This window comes from Orycteropus afer, unplaced genomic scaffold (genome assembly GCF_000298275.1).
Source record: "Orycteropus afer afer isolate SDZICR_OR568_19922 unplaced genomic scaffold, OryAfe1.0 scaffold00125, whole genome shotgun sequence".
In the NCBI taxonomy this organism is placed as follows: Eukaryota; Metazoa; Chordata; class Mammalia; order Tubulidentata; family Orycteropodidae; genus Orycteropus; species Orycteropus afer.
Window position 1 is genome coordinate 4,483,068 of NW_006921712.1, and position 24,378 is coordinate 4,507,445.

Genomic DNA, 24,378 nt, shown 5'->3' on the forward strand with positions numbered 1-24,378 from the left:
TTATTCAGTTTGTTGGCCTGCATATTGTTTGGCTGAAAGTTGATCTCTGGGGGTAGGCTGAAGGGTGTCAAGGGCCATTGATTTAGAGGCTTCATCAGTCTTATCAGCCCAGTAAATCTGTTCTTTTTTATATAATTATGAATTTTGTGCTACATTTTTTTTTCTCCCCTTCTTTTCAGGACCTTTTATTGTGATCCTGATCAGAGCAGCCTGTTGTGATAGCTAAGTACAATCTAGTTCTTCTGATCTCAGGGTAGTAGATGCTATGGTTCACATGATCCATTAGTCTTTTGGACTACTTGTTTCCATGAGTGTTTGATTTTCTTCACTCTCCTTTGCTCCAGAAGGGAAAAGACAATCATTCATCTTAGATAGCCACTCGCAAACTTTTAAGACCCTAGTCTCTACTCACCAAAGTAGAATGTACATAGACCAGTGGAACAAAATTGAGAACCCGGAAGTAAATCCATCTACCTATGGACACTTGATCTTTGACAAAGTGCCAAAATCCATTAAATATGGAAGAGATAGTCTTGCTAACAAAATAGTACTAGCGAAGCTGGACGTCCATTTGCAGAAAAATGAAACAGGATCCATATCTCACACCATATACAAAAATGAACTCAAGATGGAACACAGACCTAAATGTAGAACTTAAACTATATACACCACCAAAGAAAAAATAGGAACAAACTTAGGACCCTAAAGTAAGACATAAATACGTTATCAAATATAACTAATAATACAAAAGCAGAAGATAAAACTAGATGACTGGAACCTCCTAAAAATTAGATACTTATCAAAAGATTTCACCAAAAGAGTAAAAAGAGAATCCACAGACTGGGGAAAAAAATTTGGCAACAACATGTCAGAAAAGGGACTAATCTCTAAAATTTACAGAAAACTTCAGCACATCAAAAGATTTCACCAAAAGAGTGAAAAGAGAACCCATGGACTGAGAAAAACAAATTGACAGCGGCACACAGGATAAGGGACTAAGCTCTAAAATTTAAAGAAAACTTCAACACCACCTCAGCAACAAAAAGAAAAATAACCCAATTAAAAAATGGACAAAGGACATGAACAGACATTTTACCAAAGAAGACATTCAAGCAGCTCACAAACATGTGAAGAAATGCTTGCAATCATTAGCCATTAAAACTCCATTGCTGTTGAGTCAGATCCAACTCATAGCAACCCCTCCTTGGGTTTCCAAGGCAATATCATTACAGAAATAGATTGCCCAACCTTCCTTCTGAGGAGTGGCTGGTGGGTTTGAACTGCCAGCCCTCTGATTAGCAGTCAAATGCCTTAGGCACAACAATGGGTTTCCAAGGCAATATCATTACAGAAATAGATTGCCCAACCTTCCTTCTGAGGAGTGGCTGGTGGGGTTGAACTGCCAGCCCTCTGATTAGCAGTCAAATGCCTTAGGCACAACAATGAGATATCATCTCACCCCCAGCATTAATAGGAAACTTAAAAAAATAAAAAAGCAAATGCTGGCAAAGGTGTAGAGAGATGGGAACCCTCATATACTGTAGGTAGAACTGTAAAATGGTACAACCATTAGGAAAAATGATATGGCACTTCCTTAAGAAGTTGGAAATAGAAATATCACATGATCCAGCCATCCCACTACCAGATATGTATCCTATCGAAATAAGAGCTGTGGCACGAATAGATAAATACATACTCATGTTTAATGCATCACTATTCACAACAGCAAAAAGATGGAAACAACCTAAATGACCATCAATGGGTGAATGGATAAATAAACTATGGTACATACACACAATGAAATACTATGCAATGGTAAAGAATACCATTCTGATGAGTCTGTGAAACATTTCTTAACATGGACGAATCTGGAGGACATTTTGCTGAGTGAAATTAGTCAATCACGAAAGGACAAATGTTATATGAGACTACTTTTATAAAAAGTCAGGAGAAGGTTTTCACACACAAAAAAGAAACATTTCTTGATGGTTACCAGAGGTGAGAGGGGAAGGAAAGGTAAACCACTAAGTAGAGGTTAGTCACATGTTAACACGGTGAAGGAGAAGGCAATAAACAATGAGGGGAGGTCAGCAAAAGAATTATCAAGGCAAAGGAAGACACTGTCAGGAATGTGAGTTAAAAGCAACAGAAGTAAATACTAATACATACACAATCCTGCATTAACGGTAGTAACAGTAAGCTGTGAGTCGATATATAGATAGACATGTAAGCTGAACAGGCATGGGAAGGAGAATGGGACTACTATACCCATGAATATATATAGATTCAACAGAGGATATGTCTACATTTATGTTTACATAATCTGCAGATATATCCATGACTATCATACAGTGTTGTTGTTAGTTGTTGTCAAGTCAGTTCCAACTCACAGCAACTTTATTGACAACAGACAGAAATACCACCTGGTCCTGTGCCTTCCTCATAATTGTTTCCATGCTTGAGCCCATTGTCACAGCCACTGTGTCAGTCCATCTCACTGAGGGTCTTCTCTTTTTTTTTTTTTTTTCTTTTTGCTGACCCTCTACTTTACCAAGCATATATTCTTCTCCAGGGATTGGTACCTTCTGACAACATGACCAAGACTGAGAAATGAAATCTGGCCATTCTCGCTTCTGAGGAATATTCTGGCTGTACTTTTCCAAGACAGATTTGCTAATTCTTCTAGCAGCCTAGGGTACATTCAGTGTTCTTTGCTTGCACCACAACTCAAATGCATCGATTCTTCTGAAGTTGTCTTTATTCATCGTCCAATTCTAGCAGGCATAAAAGCTTTTAAAAATATCATGATTTGGAAGGAAAGGTTTATAAATGGAACAAAACTTTCTTTTTGGGTTACCTGGGTGGGAAGGAAGAGGAGGGAACACTGCTAGATAGGTATAGACAAGTATTGATTTGGGTGAAGGGAAGGACAGTGTACCAAATGTGAGTGATCAACATGGTGGCATTGAGGAAGAGGAAGGCATAAAGAGGTATATGGGAGATACAGACAACAAAGATGAACCCTTCACCACATACAGTATTGTGTTGGCAGTGACGGCAGACATTGATCTATGGGTGGATAAATGAGTGGACAGGCTGAATGATCAGGTGTGTCTATGAAGGGGCATGTGCCCATGACCATGCATAGGGTTGGCGGACCATGTCTCTACAAGCTTATTTGTATGTGCTATAATAATGGCCAGGTATGTAGTAGAGCTGACAAGGAACAAGGTTATGGTGACTTCTTGGCCACAGCCAGCTCCCCAGAGGGAGCAAGTAGTTGGACCTGTGGGCTCAGGACCATGGCCACAGGCCACATCAAGCTCATTGGCATAATGACATTGTTCCACATCCTACTTTGGTGAGTAGTGACTGGGATCTTAAAAGTTTGCAAGCGGCCATCTACATGCAACAATGTGTCTCTCCTCATCCAGAACAAAGAAGAATGAAGAAAAACAAAGAAGCATGGAAACAATTAGTCCAGGGGACTGGTGGGCCATGCAGTTCTCAGCCTATATGACCATGGACTAGATAGTGCCCGGCTACCACTGTCAGCCACTCAGAGGGGGATCTGTGTAGGAGATCCTGGATAGAGTGGGAGAACAATGTGGAACAACACTCAAAATTATAAAAAAAGGAAAAAAGAAAGACCAGGTTTGATGGTCTGATAGAGCCTGGTGAAACTCCTGAGACTATGGCCCCTAGCTGCCCTTCAGGTCTGAAATTGAACTTACTCCTGTGACTTCCAGCTAAATAATACACAGGCCTATGGGCTGAAGATTTACATCATTTACGCTCTAGTAGTGTAGTGCCTAAGGCATTTGACTGCTAACCAGAAGGCTGGCGGTTCAAACCCACCAGCCACTCCTTAGAAGGAAGGTTGGGCAATCTACTTCCGTAGTGATACTGCCTCGGAAACCCAAGGAGGGGTCGCTATGAGTCGAGTCCGACTTGATGGCACATAACAACAACAAGCTATGCTTCTTAGAGAGATCAATCATGGGAGAACAAAAGGGCAGTGTATGCACAGGGAGATAGCTCAAGGGGTAGGAGTGCATGGAAAGGAAGAACACAAGGAAGAGTAACTATGGGGGGGGGGAAGTAGGAAGAGAGCTATTACATTGTGGGAAATTGCAGTCAATGTCATGAGACAAAATGTGTATGAACTGTTGTATGGAAAACTAAATTTTCTCTGTAAACTTTCACCCAAATCACAATAAAAATTAAAAATATATACATATCATGACGTTAGGTGCACCTTAGTCTTCAAAGTGACATCTTTGTTCTTTAACACTTTAAAGAGTTCTTTTGCAACAGCTTTGCCTGATGCAGTATGTCTCTTCATTTCTTCCCTGCTGCTTCCATGGGCATTGATGGTGGACCCAAGTAAAAAGAAATCTTTTACAATTTCAATCTCTTTTCCATTTATCATAATGTTGCTTATTGTTCTGGTTGTGATTATTTTTGTTTTCTTTATGTTGAGGTGTAATCCATACCAATGATTGCAGTCCTTGATCTTCATCAGTAAATGCTTCAAACATTCTTCACTTTAAACACTCTGGGTTGTGTCACCTGCATATCAAAACAACAACAACAACAACAAAAAGCAAACCCACAGCCATCGGATCAGTTCCAATTCATAGTGATCCCCATATGGTTTCCACACCTGTAAATCTTTATGAAAGCAGGCTGTCTCATCTTTCTCCCATAGATCTGCTGGTTGGTCCGATAGCAGGTTGTTAATGAATTTTACTCCAATCCTGATGCTACATTTTTCTTCATATAGTCCAGCGTCTCAGATTACTTGCTCAGCATACAGACTGAATAAATGTGGTAAAAGGATACAGCCTTAACCCACACTTTCCCTCATTTTAAACCATGCAGTATCCCCTTGTTCTGTTTGAGTGACTGCCTCTTGGTCTATGTACAGGTTCCTCATGAGCACAATTAAGTGTTCTGGAATTCCTGTTCTTTACAATGGTGTCCATAATTTGTTATGATCCATGCAGTCGAATGCCTTTGCATAGTTAATAAAGCATAGCTAAACATGTTTCTGGTATTCTTTGTTTTCAGCTGGATCCATCTAACATCAGCAATGTTACCCCTCTTTCCACATTCTATTCTGAATCTAGCTTGACTTTATGGCAGTACGCTGTCAGTGTACTGCTACAACCATTTTGAATTATCTTCAGCAAAATTTTACTTGTGATATTCTGACATCCACTGTAGTCTTTTCTTCCTTTCCTGTCTTTCTTAATGCCCTTTTGCTTTCTTCATGTACGATATCATCCCAGAACTTGTGATCTTCGGTCATTGTTGTTCATTGCATCAAATCTGTTCTTGAGATTGTCTCTCAAATCAGGTGGGATATACCCAATGTCATATTTTGACTCTTGTGGACTTGTTTTAATTTTCTTCAGCTTCAACTTAAACTTGCATACGCGCAATTGATTGAACAAGCCCCTGACCTTGTTCTGACTGATGATATTGAGCTTTTCATCATCTCTTTCCACCTATGTAGGCGATTTGATTCCTGTGTATTCCATCTGGTGAGTTCCACATGTATAGTCACCATTTATGTTTGTTTGAAAAAGGTATTTGCAATGTATAAGATGTTGGTGAGTTCCACATGTATAGTCACCATTTATGTTTGTTTGAAAAAGGTATTTGCAATGTATAAGATGTTGGTCTTACAACATTCTATCATGTGATCTCTGGTGTCATTTCTATAATGCAGCATACCAGGGGCAAAGTTATGAAAACTTCTTAGCCATAACCGAAACCTTTCAGAGAATGAGTCCCTGGCCCAGGGGGCTCAGGACCATAGTCTCAGAAGACAAAGATCAATTGGCACAACATAGTGCACAAAGAAAATATTCTACCTCCTACTTTGGTGAGTAGCCTCTGGGGTCTTAAAAGCTTATGAGTGGCCGTCTAAGGTGCAACTATTGGTCTCTCTACATCCAGATCAAAAAAGAGTGAAGAAAATCAAAGACATATGGAAACTTAGTCTAAATGACTAATGGACCATACAATCCCCAACCTCTAGAAAGGACCCTTAGACCAGAAGAACTAGATAGTGCCTGGCTACCACTACTGATCACTCTGAACAGGATCACATTACAAGTTCCTTGATAGAGGATAAGAAAAAAATGTGGAACAAAAACCCAAATCATAAAAAAGACCAGGTTTTCTAGTATGATAGAGACTGGAGGAATCTGCAAGACTATGGCCTTTAGTCAACTTTTGGACCTAGAACTGAATTTACTCCTGTGGCTCAATTTTCATCCAAACAATAGACAGGTCAACACAATGAACTGTGACATCAGGGAAGCATGAATTCCTTAGAACAATCAACTCTTTGAGATCAAAAGGGCAGCATTTGCCCAAGGACAAAGTTCAGGAGGCAGAGAGTGTTTGGAAAGAAGGAAGAAACACAAAGAGGAAATTGGATGAGTGAAGTTACGTTGAGGAGATTGGAATCAATGACATGAAACAAAATGTATATAAATTGTTGAATACAAATCTGATTTGCTCTGTAAATGTTTACCCAAATCACAAATAAAAGTTTTTCTAAGAAAATAGGATATAGAACATTGTCTTCGTGGACTATGTTATGCCTATTGACCTAGATGTCACTCAAGACTGTGGTCTTAAGTTCCTAAACCCAGTGACTCATCCCCTCAAGGTATTTGTTTATGGCTAAGAAGTTTTCAGAACTTTACCCCCTGTATGCTCTACTATATCCTTGGATATATTTGAAGCACAAATACATATATAGAAATATATAAGGCCAAACATACATAAATATATATATGAGTATATATATATATATATATACTCATGTGAGTATACACATTCACCTTCCCACATCTGTTTAGCTTGCATGTCTACCTATGTATCTGCTCATGGATAGTGTTTATTATTACTGTTATCACAGGATTGCAAACAGAAGCTACGTTTGGATTAAACCATTCTCAGTCAGTATCTTCTAAATGATGATTAGTTTCTTACTAAACTGCTTTCCAACAGAAGAAGCTAGACTGGAAACAGGAATTTAATGCAGAGTTTGTGCTTTGATATGGGAAACAAGAGAAGAAAGTAATGCAGAACCCTAGGAGTTGGCCCTGTAGGTTGGGCTGTGGCTGTGCACAGCAGGAGGCTCTGGGCAACGCATTTACACAGCAAGCAGGGAATATAGGGGAAGAGGAGCCTGGAAATGGAATTCACGTGGTGGTGGGGGGATGATAAGTGCAGTTTTAGCCTCCCTTACAGATTCACAAAAATCAATGAGGAAGTCTATGTTAAACAGTCAAGTCAGATTATTCATGGTCTTGCAAGGAATGCCAGAGAACTGCTAAGAACAAGAGTCTCAGTGGTTTCTTAAAAAGATAATTTACAAAGGGATTCTTACCAGTCCAGGATTGGAATTAGGTTTATAACATGAATAATTTATGAGTCCAAAACCACTGCCATTGAATCAGTTCTGACTCATAGTGACCCCCACTGGGTTTCCAAAGTGGAAAATCTTAACAGAAGTAGATTGCCCAGTCGTCTTTCCACAGAATGGCTGGTGGGTTTGAACTACCAACCTTCTGGTTAGCAGTCAAATGTCTTAGGCCCTGCGTTAACAATTCAGGATTAGATGCAGCAGGCAGGCTGCAGTAGCTTTTAATTATGTGCCCGGGCATGTGGACAGAACACAAGTTTCAAACAGTTGTGCACTAAAACTTTTGGTATCTTTTTTTCTCTCCTCCCTCAGAGAGTAAGTTGTGACAACAGAAGCTTTCTTTTTTTTTAGTCTTGCACTGCATAGAACTGTGCTCCATAGGGTTTTCAGTCATTGATTTTTTGGAAGTAGATCACCAGGCTTCTTCTGAAGCAACTCGGGGTGGACTTGAACTTCCAACCTTTTGGTTAGCAATTGAGCACATTAACTCTTTGCACCACCCAGGGACTCCAATGCCTAAGAATGTTAAACCACAGTGAGAAGAGAGTACAGAATAAGAGAAAGGAAAGAAAGCCAAGAGAATTACAGGGAGAGCAGAGTAGAAGAGAGAACTATATTAATGTAAAGTCAGAGGGGCCAAGAGAGGACAGAGCAAGATGGAAGGTGAGATGATGCAGTGAGGTCTAATATGAGGACCAACATAAATTGATGGGTAAATTACTAAGAATTCAGTTGAATATTAGTGGTAGAGGGGGAGAAAGGGGTGGAGCTATTTTTTGGAGAAATTTTGAGTTCTGAGAGCACAATGAGAAATGAAGAAGTAACAAGTTTGAATTTAGATTTCATTTAGAAAAGTTAACAATAAAAGACTGAGCAAGACAAGATAGTTCCAATTAAGTTGCCTCTTAATTGAATTTATATATTTAACAATCTTTCATTTGTAAAAGTCAATAAGCGTAGAGACAGCATCCTAGAAGTTAGTTTGTTCCCTCTCTGTGTAGGCGCTGAACTATGTTTATCAAAAGTATTTGCAAAAGCAACAGCAAATTATATTCAGACAGATATGTTGCAGGTTTTTACCATCCTGCAAAGGTAGCTTGAGACCATAGTGGGATTGATGGAAGATTTTTTGTTTGGTTTGTTGGTTTGTTGGTTGGTTGATAATAATGTTGAAAATGTTTATAGTGTACTAAAGAAAAGATTACTATTTATGATGCATTGAAAAAAAAAAAAGAACAGTAATTTAGGGGTCAAGTTCTACAAAGAGTGTGAAGTGAGACATCCAAGAACGCAGGTAGGGAAGTTGTCCTTTGACAAAGGAAGGAATGTTGGTTTGCTGAGATGAGCGGGATGAGGCAAAAAGATGAAGTAGGAGAGGATGCTGATGGGAGAGAAAGGAAGCCTAGGGAATTCATCCTGAGGGCCTCTATCTCACTTTGGAGTAGGAGATATATTTGGTTGACTCAGAAGATGAATATATTTTGAGCACTAAATTTAATAGCTATTCTTTTCTACGTGGCTATTCTGCACAAATAATTTTTTTAATATTGTAGAATATTTTTAGTGAGAAGTATGAAGATGTATGTCATATCCAAGTTTATTTTAGAAAAACAAAGCTGTTTATATTCCCTATGACTCTGAAAACATACTGACACTTTGCTAAGGTACTTAAAGTAAATGTTTTCTTTTGAGCACACATGCTGGGAAAACAAATGTTTGCTATTGGAAACTATTGGAGCTGTTGGGATGAAACCAAGTCAGATCCACAGAATGCCAAAACATGCATTTATTTTGCTAATGAGTGGCCTTTATGTTCAAAAGTCTGTCCACAAGAGAAGGTGTTGCTTTTGTTATGTTAAAGCAACCTTCAGAGCCTCCCAAACATGCAGAAGGGTGTTCCTGAACCAGCTCTCTGCAGTGCTGACAGGTCTCACAGGCCTCACAGGTCTCACAGCTGTGGAGTGGGAGGTCTGTACCATGGCTGACATCACTGCCTTCCTTCCCGGAGAGGTTGCCATGGCTTTGAGAATCCTGACAGGCTAGCCACAAAAATGCAATGAGGTCACAGGAACAGCTACTAAGATCTTGCTCTGTCCTTGTTATTTATCATCCTCCAATAAAGATCAGAAAGACAGAATAGTAGTGAAGGGAGTGCTCAAGCAAGTGTGAGTCAATTTTTTTTTCATTTAATTTTTTTATTAAGCTAATACTTGTACATAATTTAATAAAATCAAATAGCACTCCAAGGCTTGTGAAAAATAGAACAAAGAAGTCTTTTGCCCCATTCCTCCATTCTCCAGTGTCCTCTTCCCTTTCACTCTTTTGGCTGCAGCTACTATTAAACCTCCATATTATTTTTTTTTAAATCAAGCTTGTATAGCTTATCATGAGTTTTCCATTTTAGATGCTATCTTTTGCCTTCCAGTTGTAGAAGTGAAACGTTAAATTACCATACATTCTTTCAAGCATACACACACCCACTAGCTCCCACTAGTTTATACAACATATGAGTAAATGTGTACATGAACTTTCTTCCTCAGAGTGGAGTTACATCACAATTTGGGGTTAAATCAAAACTTAGTGTTTACATAGTTTTTGATAATACAGTTGTTTGTAACTGAGCCACATACTGTAATATAGTTATATTTCCTTTCTTTCACTGCTTTTTTTAAAAAAAAAAATTTAGTTAATAATTTGTTTGTTTGTTTGTTTCCCATATATAATGTTCAATTTGGTGATCACTATTCCACTTTGAATGCTCCTACAAAACTGAGTAACTCTCTGCAAGATCAGATGCGTTAGGGAATCTGGCAGCACCATCACCCCCATAGTGCCCTCCCTCCCAGGCTCCTCACTGAGCCAGTTGCTCTCTTGGCCTGATAACAGCTTTCATCTTGGGACTTCTCTTTGCTATTATATTGCACACTCCTTTGGGCTCTGTCCCCTATGAGTCCCTTCTTTCACGGATTCCTGTTTAGTCTATTTTCTTAGAAGTAGATGACAGTAAAAACAAGTGTTTCAGCCTACTGTGTTTAATCATAATGGAGTGGAATGCTCTTAGTTGGCATATATTCCCTGACATTTGGATGATATTAAAATATCTCTGACTTTATATCTGGGAGACACTGTACACTTATATCCATATCTAATATTCCTCCAGGTTTTGATCTGTTGGCACTGTGGCCTAATAGACTAGAAGAAAAGTAGGTAATTTAGAGCAGGATTCAATGACATTAAAAATTTTATTTCATTTGTTATGCCCCTGACTGAGAATAGTTGCTTTTTCAGTGGTTCTTGAATAAGATTCTTGGAACAGTATAATCTGAAATTGTTCCAAATTCCATTACATATTGTGACTCAAAATAAAAAAGCCAGAGTCATTTCTTCTCTTACCCTTTTTTTCTAATCTTACTTTAGTCTTGCACTGCATAGAACTGTGCTCCATAGGGTTTTCAGTCATTGATTTTTTGGAAGTAGATCACCAGGCTTCTTCTGAAGCAACTCTGGGTAATCTTACTTTTATGCCAGTATTTTATAGTAATAAGTATTATTACATTTAATTTTACACTTATGTATTTCACTTTATGTATGTTCATACTAAATTTAAGTATATTGAATTTGAGGTTACTAGGTTTTTTGTTTGTTTGTTTTTTTAAGTTATGATCAGCCCAACTTTATTATTCTCATTAGATACATTATTAACAATGTGTTTCCTGGAAACCTATGTACTCTTTGTGTCCCCACATATATAAAATCTGCATTCTAGAATTATATTCATGAAGTTACCCAAATTGGTTTTATGATGTATATGGCAAGAATACATAAATGCATCATTTTGTACTATCACATGTTCTAGAGATGAAGACTTGCCAAGCCAAAATGAACAGGATTTGGCAAAAAATATTAATTATACTATAATGCACAGCTCTTTTACAAGTTAATAAAACTTGATTAAATCTATTTACTTCTTTAGAAGTGGCATGCTTTTAACCTGTGGAATATATGAATCTTTAGATAAAAACCTGTGATTGTTATCTTCTTTTTGGAATTCAGTACTGAAAACTACTTTTCTTTCTCATAAACCACATCATACTTATTAATAATTAATGATAAAATTTTCAAAATATTTGGAGTTGGCATACACATTTTTTAGTCAAATTTCTAAAAGTTATAGAGGAGTAATATTAACAGCAAGTAATTTAAGAAAGTTTTATCTATTCTAGGCTGTCATTAGTCACAATAAGTTACATCATGATGCAGATGTTTCCTGCTTTGTCCATAATATTCAAAGGAGAATATTTGTGCTGGAAAAGTGCTGAGGCCTCATGTTAAATTTAGCCTTTTAATGTCTCCACTGAGTGAATGCATTGCCTCCCAGAGTGACTTCACCAAATAAAAGTGCCAAAATTTCAGTATTCTTAACATCAGTGTAACTTTTCTAAATACCACTGCCACATCATAAGGCAATTCAGTAAACTAGCGTTGAGATTCTGTGTAAATAAGGAATAAAAGTGAAGACTTGGGTTTCATAACCCCATGGCTACTAGTGTGTTATCACAGATTAACCAACAGCTTGAGTTTACCTTTCTCCTTTTGGTTTAAGTCCTGGATGAACAGAGCAGAGAGTAAATTCCAAGCTTAGTATTTCTACACTTTGAAGATGTGTTTGCCTTTTATTTACTACACCCACACCTCATTTATTGACATGGTTAGGTTCCAAAGACCAGGTCATTATGCGAAAATTGGTATTGTGTAAAAATGGAGGATGACCACATCAGATCACAAAATGGTGGATGACTACATCATTACATAACTGCTAAACCTCTGAGAAACATGGTCTACCCAAATTGACACATAACCTTAACCATCACAGCCAGAATTATTCCTGTCTCACCCGCTGGCATTTGATACTGCCAGATGTGCATTTGTTAATGTGCAAAATAGTTGGATAGTAGATTTTTTTTACTATTGTGAATGTGAAATGTCAGATAACAAGATAGTCAATAAGTGAGAAGTTAGGTGTAGTTGGTGTGTATGTTTCTTTTAAATATTTTTTTATAAACTTGGATGATGTTCTTTAAGCCTTCTCCCAATCTTCAGAGGACTGCTATAGTTGATGAAAGCTTACCATTTTCTTTCTATGTATCCATATATGAAAAGATTCTGATAGACTCCATTTAAGAGCTGACCATCAAATAGAAACTGATACACAGTTAGATACCTTTTTCCTGTTTATTTAATTTATAAAACCTTTATGCCATTTAAGGAGCTCTGGTGATGTAGTGTTTAAGGCATTGGTCAGCAGTTTGAACCAACATCTACTCTGTGGAAGAAAGATGAGGCAGTCTGCTTCCATTTAGATTTACAGCCTTGGAAACCCAAAGTTCGAATTGACTCAATGGCAGTGGGTTTGGTTTTTGGTTATGCCATTTATGTCCTCTGTCACCACAACAGTATCACTGCCCTTGTCACTCGCAGCTTTACCATTCAACCTTGGAAAGGGCTCCATGGACTCACTGGCTCTCCTCGGCTGGCAGCTTGACTGAAGTTGTAGCTCTCTTTCCTAGTGAACTCACCATGTTGTCCCATTTTGGAGATTACTGTTGGTGTTTCCAGAAAGCATTTTGGGAAACCTCAAATGCAACTCTGTTATGCACACACTTTTTTTTAATGCATTTTATTGAAATATAATTTATGTATGTACAGTGAAATACACAAACTAAAGTGACATAGGTCAATGCATTTTTGGGGTTTTTTTTTTTTTTTGCAGTGTTCCCTCCCTTGGCCTCCCAGCCTGGCAACCAACAAAGAGAGTTTCCTTCCATATATAAACCTTTCCTTGACCCTCCATAACAATGAACTAATACTATATTTGTCCTTCTGTGATTGACTTATTTCACTCAGCATAATGTCCTCCAAGTCCATCCATGTTATGTGGTGGTTTGTGGACTCTACATTATTCTTTACTGATGCATAGCATTCCATTGTATGTATGTACCATAGTTTGGTCATCCACTCTTCCATTGATGGGCATATAGGTTGTTGCCATCTTTTTGCTATTGTAAATAGTGCTGTGATTAACATGAGTGTGCATATATCTGTTCCTGTCCTGGCTCTCACCTGTTTAGGATATATGCCTAGTAATGGGATTGCTAGGTCAAATGGTATCTCCAATTCCAACTTTCCAAGGAATCACCATACTGCTTTTCCCAGTAGTTGTATCACTTCACAGCCCCACCAGCAGTGTTTGAGAGTCCCAATCTCTCCACATCCCTACCAGCATTTGTTATTTTCTATCCGTTGAACCTTGCCATCAGTGTTGGGCTGAGACAGTATCTCATTGTTGTTTTGATTTGCATCTCTCTGATGTCCAATGATTGTGAGCATCTCTTCATGTATTAGCTGGCCACCTGGATATCCTCCTTGGTGAAGTGTCTATTCATATCTTCTGCCCATTTTTCATTAGATTGTTAATTCCTTTGCTGTTGAGGCATTGGAGTTTTCTATAAATCTTAGAGATAAGTCCCTTGCCAGATATGTAATTATCGGCAAATATGAATTTGTTGCTGTCATTTTTGTTATGTGCTTTTTTGTGGTGTCGATTTCTTTGTTCCATATAATTTTCTATGCTGAACTCTCATTTTATGAACCATTTTATCACTTCCTTTGTTGCTGTTGTTTTAGTATTTACTAAATATTTGTGCTGGTCCACTTTTTTATTTTGATGTGAAGGTTTATCATTTTTCTTTGAGGTTACCCTATGACTTACAGTTTTCTTCCCAAGTTTAGAATAGTCCATTCTATCTTGTAGTTGTCTTGACTTCCCTACCATCTAGAAGTTCTGTAATGACACAGTTTTTTTTTCCCCCTCTTTTTTGGTTTGTAGTTGTCCTCATTTGTCAATTGATGTCTCTGGTTCCCTGTTTACAATCTTCTAGGCTTATTTACTTTGGATACTTCCGTAGCCGGGTGGGTTTCTGGATTATGTCTTCATGTATGTTAATGGTCAGTTGTTGTTTGCTGTTGTTGGTTCTCTGTCCAAAGGGCCCCCTTTCTCTTGAAAGTTGGTCTGGTTTTTAACAAATTCTCTTAATTTCTGCTTGTCTAGAAATCTCCTAATTTCACCATCATATTTGAGGGACGATTTTGCTGGGTACATAATTCTTGGTTGGAAATTTTTCTCTTTCAGGGTTTTATATATACCATCCCATTGTCTTCTCACCTGCATGGTTTCTGTCGAGAAATCCGAGCTTCGTCTTATTGGTTGCCCCTTGTAGGTAACTTTCCATTTTTCTCATGCTACTTTCATGATTCTTTGTCTTTGGTTTTAGTGTTTGATGATATGTCTGGGTGATTTTCTTTTGGGCTCTGTCCTATTTGGGGTTTGTTGGACTTCCCGAATGGATATATTTTCATCTTTCATTGTAACAGGAAAATTGTCTTCCAACAAATCTTTGATGATTTTCTCTGTGGTTTTATTTTTCTCTTCCTGTTCTGGAATTCTGATTACACATAAACCTTAGGCTTTCTTCATTTTGTTTTGATCTTTTTTCTGATTGATCTCTTTCCAAAGGAGTATTAAGGTATTTGCATTCAATCATTCTAATTCTGCCTTCCATTAATTCAATTCTACTCCTTTGCCCATTCAATGTCTTATCTATTTCTGAAAATTTAGTATTAATCTTCTGGATTTCTGTGTGTAGATTTTGAATCATTTCTAATTTATCATTTATTTTGTAATTTTGTTCTTGTATTATCTTCTGAAATTTTTGTAGAGTTTTCTCTGTGTTTCCCTCAATTTTGTTGGTGTTTTCCATGATCTGCCTCTCAATTAGTTGAAGACGTTGTGTTGTTGTTATGTGCCATGGAGTCGGCCCGACTCATAGCGACCCCTCCTTGGGTTTCTGAAGCAGTATCACTACGGAAGTAGATTGCCTCATCTTCCTTCCGAGGAGTGGCAGGTGGGTTTGAACCGCCAGCCTTCTGGTTAGCAGTCAAGTGCCTTAGGCACTATGCTACCAGACCTAAGTATAATTCTTTTGAATTCCTTATCAAGGAGTTCCAATGCTGCATCTTCCTCAGGGATGTGTTCTGAGTCTGTATTCTGGTCCCTTGTTTCTCCTACTTTATCTTGCTTCTTTGTGTGGACTGTGATGTTCTGTTGTCTCTGATGCATTGTGACGTTTTTGTGTTTATATTTAATTGGTGATTTTATGTTGAAGTGACTTGCCCACAATTTTCGTTTTCTTTGTTTTGTTTGTATGTTATCTATGTAAGCAGAGTACTGTGCTGTGCTCCTCTATTCACTAGTTTACGGCACATACACTAACTACCTGTCTCCTTTCCTGTTGTCAACCTCTCATATGTCCCTGCTAACTTTGGCAAACGGAGCCTATTCTTAGATCTTAGATTCTTAGATCCTATTCTGGAATCCAAATGAGAATGCTGTCACTTTAAAATCCAAAATGGATGCCACTTGTAAAGATTCAAAATGGCTGCGCCCTCGGTCACTTTAAATATCCAAAATGGCCACCGCTTGTAAACATTCAAAATGGCTGCACCCACTGTCACTTTAAATATCCAAAAATGGCTGCTGCGTGTAAACAATCAAAATGGCTGTGCCCTCTGGAAAGTCCACAGCTCAGATTATCTCCCTCCTTGCTGTTTCCCTTCCTAATCATAGGCCACCAGCACAGTCATCCCTATAGTCCTTGGTGGCCAGGGCTGATCTTTAGGTCAATTCTCAGGTCCCAGCACCACTTGGAAATATTCAGGCTGTTGGTCCCATCAGAGCTGCTGACAGTCTGCAGCTCCGACCGACTCTGTCCTCACTGTTTTCATTTAGGTTTTTCCAATAGTTCATGCCTAATCCACTTCTGTATACTTCCTTTCAAAGCCAAGGGCTCCAGGATTATCTCTTTATCTCTATCATTAGTTTCTCTTTTCTTTCTTGAAGAGGGTCTATGTCGCTTGTCTGCCTGTTCCTCCATCTTACCCCCGAGTTGGCAAATCTTTTGTGCACACACTCTTGAATTAAGAAGTTACTATGTCACCTAATTACTATTTCAGTTAAACTTTCATATATAAAATTAAAAATGACAATCATAGACTACTTTGAAAATGAAGTAAGTAGTCATTCCTTAAGATGTATTTTTTACTTAGTTTCTGAATGCTTTCAAACCAGTTAGAAAAATTAGTATCGGGAATTTTTTTTACTTACTCTTACAAATTTTATTATTAAATAAAGTTTTGACTAGTACTTGTAGAAGCTTTCCTAAGACCCTCAGTTGTTATTTTAGTCAAGCAGGATTTTCACTAGTTTTTTTAGTGATTTCTGTGTAGAGTTTTTCATCTTCCCACCCATTAATTTTACATTCTTTTTTCCCACACTGTTATTTTTTTCTCCATCCAGTCCACATATATTTTGTTTACTAATTTTGAATTGTTATGGGCCTTTTTCTTCAGAACAACCCACTATGTAGTAAAGCGTTTCTCTACAAAGACTGTAGGAAGTTTCCCAGATTTTTATTGTATATAGCATAAAATAGATATAAAATCTGGAGACATGGTCAAAAATGCAATTTTCCTGAATATGCTATTTACATGCAAAGAGGGGATATAGTTCATAAAGAGAATGAAAGAGTACTTTCAAAAATTGTGTCTGGATGAAAATAAGCAGTAAAGTTTTATTTGTAATTTGATAGTGGGTACTTTTTTATATTTTTATTGTCTGTTGGAAATATTTATACATCATGTTTTGAAACAAGGAAATAACATTGCAAAGATTTGTTTTATAAAGGGATGACATTAATTGTTAAGATGACTCATTATAAATTCTCGTTTTCCTCATTAGTTGTCTTTGAAGTAAAGTGTATAGAATAAATATATTTCAAATGTTTCTTTAATAAATAACTCTAAACCAATATTTAAAAAATTATAAATTGTGAAGGAAAATTTCACTCAGAAATTTATTTTGGAGAAAAATTAAATGTTACTCAGTGTCCCACACTAACATATTTCATGACAGCAAATAAAAAATCATAAATATATTTATTCATTTGCATAGATTTCACTTATATGTAGGATTTAACTACCAAAATGAAAGTAAAAGAGGAATTAAGTGATACAGAAATTCTTTAGATAATCAGTTGTTTTTATTGTTTCTAATAATTTTACATTTTAAAAAGAAAATGCATTCGAATTTAGGACAACTGGAATATATTATTGCCTGATTTATATTTTCTTTCCACATCCAATGATACAGAAAAATGACTATCATATGACAAGATAATAAAGTCTGTCTTTGGCTGCCACGAGTGGGGTCCATAACCTTGTAATGAGATTCTCAACTCTCTATCACTTGTATTGTAGACCATTTATATCAGTGTGAAATAAATTATTAAAATTGAAAGCTTAAATGGAAAATATTTCTCCCCTATCTATTAGCTTCAGTGGGAGAAAGCTATGTTTTATTGAAAGAAAAAAGTACAGAACACTAAACCAGTTCCAAATGCAACCTTATACTGTCGCTTCAAAAACTTTTTCACCAAGGAGCTTCAAGAGAGTATGAGAAGATGGTCTCAGATTTATCTTAAATATGTGTGTATATTTCTTTTCTACTTCAAAGATGGCCATGTGTAATGTTTGAAATGCTCATCACTGAGCAAAATCAATGCTGTAGAAAGATGCATCCATCCATGTTTGCTCTGAAACTTCCATGCCCATAGCACACTAACACCCCAAGGTACAGTTTTACAACATTATAAAATATAAATCAATAATAATAGTTGTGAATTATGCTGAAAATTGTATTTCTAAATTGCTTCAGTATTTTCCACTAGCTTTTGAAAGTAAAAGCACCTTGATCACTTATAAGAGAACCTTGTAGATTAGCATACAGCTTTGATGTATTTCTAAAACTAAAATACATTTCTAAAACTCATCATTGAAAAAACATGCATATATTCAGAGTTCTTGGGAACAAAAAATTATTAACTTCTGTATTTATAATATAAATCAATGTTTAAAAACAAAAGCAAATTTTTATTTGTGTTGTTGTTGCCTAAATAATTCAATTAAAAAGATTACGATAAACACATTAATCTAACTTTGGCTCTAAAATTAAACCATTTGCTGTCACAGTGAGATGAATTTCAGATCAAATGCAGAGATATTGAAAATAACATATTTCTACAGGAAAGAAAAATCACATTATTTTTAAGTATCCACCATTGCTTTTCACATGTAAATTAATTGGTCTTAGGTGTTAGCAGGCCTTAGGGCTCAATAGAGAAACATCAAGAGTTATTTTAAATTTCCTTTTGAAAGTTGTTATGTTAACGGTAGTATCCATAGTGGTGGAATTGTGTGAGAGCCAAGAATCACTGTTTAAAATTAGAGTAATAGAGAAGATGTTTAAAGTAGGGCAGGGCTTTAAACTTTCCTTCGTTTCCACTTTCTATTCTTGTCACTATCCAGTGCCAATTATTTAATTTCTCTAGGCCCCAGATCCTTGGCCACTACTTGTCTGTCAGTTTGTCACACTGTGGTGGCTTGCATATTGCTGTGAGGATGGAGGCCATGCCACCAATATTTCAAATACCAGAAGGGTAGCCCATGGTGGACAGGTTTCAGAGGAACTTCCAGACATAAGACAGACTCAGAAGAAGAAAGAAGTCATCCACTTCTCAAAAAATTGACCAGTGAAAACCTTAAGACTAGCAGTGAAACACTGTCTGATATATTACTGAAAAACTTTATGAATAGCCCTGAAACATTGTCAAATATAGTGCCGCAAGATGAGCCCCTCGGGTCAGAAGGCACTCAAATTATGACTAGGGAAGAGCTGCCTCCTTGGAGTAGAGTCAATGATAATGATGTGGATGGAGTAAAGCCTTCAGGTCCTCTATTTTCTAGTAGCATAGTGGCTGAGGCACTTGACTACTAACCAGTAAGCTGGCAGTTCAAACCTACCAGTCACTCCTCAGAAGGAAGATGCGGCAATCTACTTCTGTGGTGATACTGCCAAGGAGGGGTCGCTATGAGTTGGGTCCAACTCGACGGCACATAACAACAACAACAACATTTGCTGATGTGGCATGACTCAAAATGAAACGAAACAGCTGCAAGCATCCATTAAAAATCAGGATGTGGAATGTATGAAGTATGAATCTAGGAAAATTGGAAGTTTTCAAAAATGAAATGGAACACATGCAGATCAATATCCTAGGCATTAGTGAGCTGAAATGGACTGGTTTTGGCCATTTTGAATAAGATAACCATATGATCTACTATGCTGGGAGTAAGAAACTGATGAGGAATGGCATGGCATTCCTCATCACAAAGAATGTATCGAGATCTATCCTGAAGTACATTGCTGTCAATGATAGAATAATACACATACGCCTATAAGGAATACCACTTAATACTACTATTATTCAAATTTACACACCAACTACCAAAGCCAAAGATGAGGAAATTGAAGATTTTTCCCAACTTCTGCAGTCTGAAATTGACCAAATGTGTTGATTATCACTGGTGATTGGAATGTCAAAAAGTTGGAAACAAAAAAGAATCACTGGTAGTTGGAAAATATGGCCTTGGTGATAGAAATAATGCTGGAGATCACATGATAGAATTTTGCAAGACCAATGACTTATTCATTGCAAATACCTTTTTTCAACAACACAAATCGCAGCTATACTTATGGCCAGATGGAGAACACAGGAATCAGACTGACTACATCAGTGGCAAGAGGCAATGGAGAAGCTCAATATCTTCAGCCAAAGCAGACCATCAACTGCTAATATGAAAGTTCAAGTTGAAGCTGAAGACAATTAAAATAAGTCCACAAGAGCCAAAATGTGATCTTGGTATATCCCTCCTGAATTTAGAGACAATCTAAGAATAGATTTGATGCGTTGAACACCAGTGACCTAAAACCAGAGGAATTGTGGCATGACATTAGTTCTTCATCCATGAAGAAAGTAAAAGGTCATCAAAAGACAGGAAAGGAAGAATAGACCAAAATGGATGTCAGATGAGAGTCTGAAGCTTGTCCATGAATGAAGAGTAGCTAAAGCAAATGGAAGAAATTACAAGATAAAAGAGCTGAACAGAAGATTTCAAAGAGCAGCTCAAAAAGACAAAGTCAATTATGATAACAAAATGTGCAAAAACCTAGAGTTAGAAAACCAAAAGGGAATAACATGCTCAGCAATTCTCAAGCTGAAAGAACTGAAGAAAAAAATCAAGCCTCAAATTGCAATATTGGAAGATTCTATGGACAAATATATTGAATGATTCAGGAAACTTCAAAAGAAGATGGAAGGAATACACTGAGTCACTGCACCAAAAAGAATTGGTCGATGTTCATCCATTTCAGGAGGTGGCATATGATCAAGAATCAATGGTACTGAAGGAAGAAGTCGAAGCTGCACTGAAGGCATTGGCAAAAAACAAGGCTCCAGGAATTGATGGGCTACCCACTGAGATGTTTCAATAAACGGATGCCACACTAAAAGCACTCACTCGGCTATGCCAAAAGATTTGGAAGACTGCTAGCTGGCCAACTGACTGGAAAAGATCCATATTTGCACCCATTCTAATAAAGTGATCCCACAGAATGTGGAAATTATTGAACAATATCATTAATATCACATGCAAGTAAAATCTTACTGAAGATAATTTAAAAATGGTTGCAGCAGTATATTGACAGAGAACTTCCAGAAATGTAAGCTGGATTCAGAAGAGGGTGTGGAATGAGGGATATCATTGCTGATGTCAGATGGATCTTGGCCGAAAGCAAAGAATACCAGAAAGATGTTTACTTGTGTTGTGTTTTATTGACTATATAAAAGCATTTGATTGTGCAGATCATAACAAATTATGGATAGTATTGAGAAGAATTCCAGAACACCTAATTATACTCATGAGGAGCCTATACATAGACCGGGAAGCTATTGTTCAAACAGAACAAGGGGATACTGCATGGTTTAAAATCAAGAAGGGAGTGCATCAAGGTTGTATCCTTTCACCATACTTATTCAATCCGTATGCTGAGCAAATAATCCAGGAAGCTGGACTATATGAAGAAGAACATGGTATCATGATTAGAAGAAGACTTATTAACAACCTGTGATACGCAGATGACACAACTCCTTGCTGAAAGTGAAGATGACTTGAAGCACTTACTGATAAAGATTGAAGACTACAGTCTGCAGTATGGATCACCTTGATATAAAGAAAACAAAAATCTTCACTACTGGACCTGTAAGCAGCATCACGATAGGTGGAGAAAAGATTGAAGTTGTCAAAGACTTCATATTACTTGGTTCTATAGTCAGCACCAATGGAAGCAGCAGTCAGGACATCAGATGACTTATTGCATTGGGCAAATCTATTGCAAAAGACCTCTTTCCACTGCTGAAAGCAAAGATGTCTCCTTGAAGACTAAGGTCTGACCCAATTGCCTGACCCAGTTGCCCCATATGCATGTGAAAGCTGGACAATGAATAAGGAATACTGAAGACGAATTGATGCTTTTGAGTTGTGGTGCTAGCAAATAATACTGAAAGTACCGTGAACTGCCAAAATAACTAACCAGTTTCTCCTGGAAGAAGTTCAGTCGGAATGCTGCTTGGAAGTGAGAATGGACAGATGTCATCTCCCGTACTTTGGTCATGTTGTCAGAAGGAACCATTCTCTGGACAAGGATATTGTGCTTTATAAAGTGGAGAGTCAACGAAAAAGGGGAAGGCCCTCAACAAGATGATTGAAAAAGTGGCTACAATAATCGGTTCAGGGATAGTAGGAATCATGAGGCTGGCACAGGACCTGGACAGTGTTTCGTTCTGTTGTACATAAAGTTGCTATGGGTTGGATACTACTCAACAGCACCTAACAATAACAACAGACCCTTGGCTGTTAGAAACAAACAAAACAAACAAGCTTTGAAGGTCCTTCTAACTCCAATGTTCTGTAAGAACATTTGTCAATTTGTAACACAGAATCCATGAGATACTGTTATTTGTTGCAACAGAAGATTTGGAAAGCCTCTCAGAGAGTGGTTTCTAAGTGTGTTACTGAGTATTGTTGTGTTGTTATGTGCCGTCGAGTCAGCCCTGACTCATAGTGACCCCTCCTTGGGTTTCTGAGGCAGTATCACTACGGAAGTAGATTGCCCAACCTTCCTTCCAAGGAGTGGCTGGTAGGTTTGAACTGCCATCCATCTGGTTAGCAGTCAATGTCTATCTTAGCTACACCTCGGAAGGAAGATTGGGCAATCTACTTCCATAGTGATAGCACCTCAGAAACCCAAGGAGGGGTCACGATGAGTCAGATCCAACTCTATGGCAATGAGGTGTTTTTTTTTTTTTTGTATCTTTGCCATATTAGTAGATATTTCTCATTTCTAAAGATAATGGCTCTAACTATTATTTCATAGAACCATAGTTTGATGTGTATGTGTGTGTGTGTGGCACATAGATCATTTGCTGTGCTCAGCAAAAGTAAATCGTTAGAGTCGACTATTCCAAGTGATTTGATTCCCCCCTAAACTGCCAGTCAAAGCGATGGAACCTGGAGAGAACTAATTGAGATTCAAACTTGTGTGTACTTTTCTGTTGTGGACTGCACACTTTGCTTAAGGTGTAATTAAAGAGATACATTTCCCCAAGGTCTTTTTCTTTATAGTCTAGCTGAAGGGTGCTAGACTGTAGAACTCAATGACACATCCTCCCCTTAATATGATGTTTTACTCTGACCAAGAACTTTAAAGCTGTGTGTCTATAACATTTTCAGATATTACACTAAGCATCTCACTGCTCTGACTCTGGTGTTACTGTATAAATGAAACTTTGTGATCAAGCAAACTTCTGCTGTCTCTCCATTTAGGGCATCAACGGATATCTGTGACTAGTCTGCTTGTTTGCCACGGCTTGTTAATGGTTGGCACCAATCTGGGCATCGTTGTAGCCCTGCCAGTTCCTCGTCTGCAGGGAATCCCCAAAGTAACTGGTGAGTAAACTCAAGCAAGTGAGAACATACAAGTATTAAAGTTACTTATAAGGTTTTGTTATTTGGGCAGGGAGAGATATATCATGCTTAATTATCTTATTTCTTGTTTATTTCTATGATATTTCCTATTTTAAAAAATTTGTTTTAATATTTTTCCTTTCTAGGAAGAGGTATGGTGTCCTACCATGCACACAATGGTCCTGTTAAGTTCCTTGTAATGGCTACAGCTTTATCCAAAAAGACCAAAGACAAGTCCAGAGATAGCCTGCCTCCAGGTTCTGAACTCCAGGATGAAGACAAGAAGGACATGCTACTGAACGAAGGATTCAGCTCTTGCCTAAATCAGAGCAATGCTGATGGTGCCATTTGGTTGGGAGACTCATTCGGCACAATGACTCAAAAGAGTGAATTGTCGTCATCTTCTGGGTCTCTGACTTTATCTCATGGTTCCAGTTCTCTAGACCACAAGTCAGAGGACAGTATCATTTATGACCTCTTAAAGGATCCATACATCTCACTCAACAGTAAAACGAAGCGATTCAAGAAAGCAAAAGCTAGTTCAGTGTTGGTGGTTTGTGGAGGGCAGGGCCACAGACGGGTGAATAGGAAGGCCAGGCAACAACGGCAAGATGAGTTGGTTTCTTCAGTTATGGTCTGGCAGATCCCCCTGTTAAATATATAAATGAAATGGCACACTTTTGGGGATTGATATTTGCATTCAAGGATGATTTTGTTTTTTAGCTAAATCATATGACATAAATGATTTAGGCTGTGTCGACACTGGTTGGGGATAAATGAAAAACAGTATTTGGGGAAGAAATGTGCAATACCATAATGATGGCTTTCCTGCCAATTCGTTCTTTCTCTTTCAGACAACAGAACTGAATATAAACACTTTTAAAGAAGGTAAA

At 37.6% G+C, this 24,378-nt stretch overlaps 1 protein-coding gene across 1 annotated transcript in view; it reads left to right on the forward strand.

Moving 5' to 3' along the window:
* ARHGEF10 (Rho guanine nucleotide exchange factor 10) overlaps positions 1-24,149 on the forward strand; it is a 249,456-nt gene extending 225,307 nt beyond the window's left edge. The window contains exons 30-31 of the mRNA XM_007944435.1: positions 23,345-23,467; positions 23,632-24,149. Coding sequence (XP_007942626.1) covers positions 23,345-23,467; positions 23,632-24,149 — 641 coding nt within the window. The remainder of the gene's footprint in view (positions 1-23,344; positions 23,468-23,631) is intronic.
* The last annotated feature ends 229 nt before the right edge of the window (positions 24,150-24,378 follow it).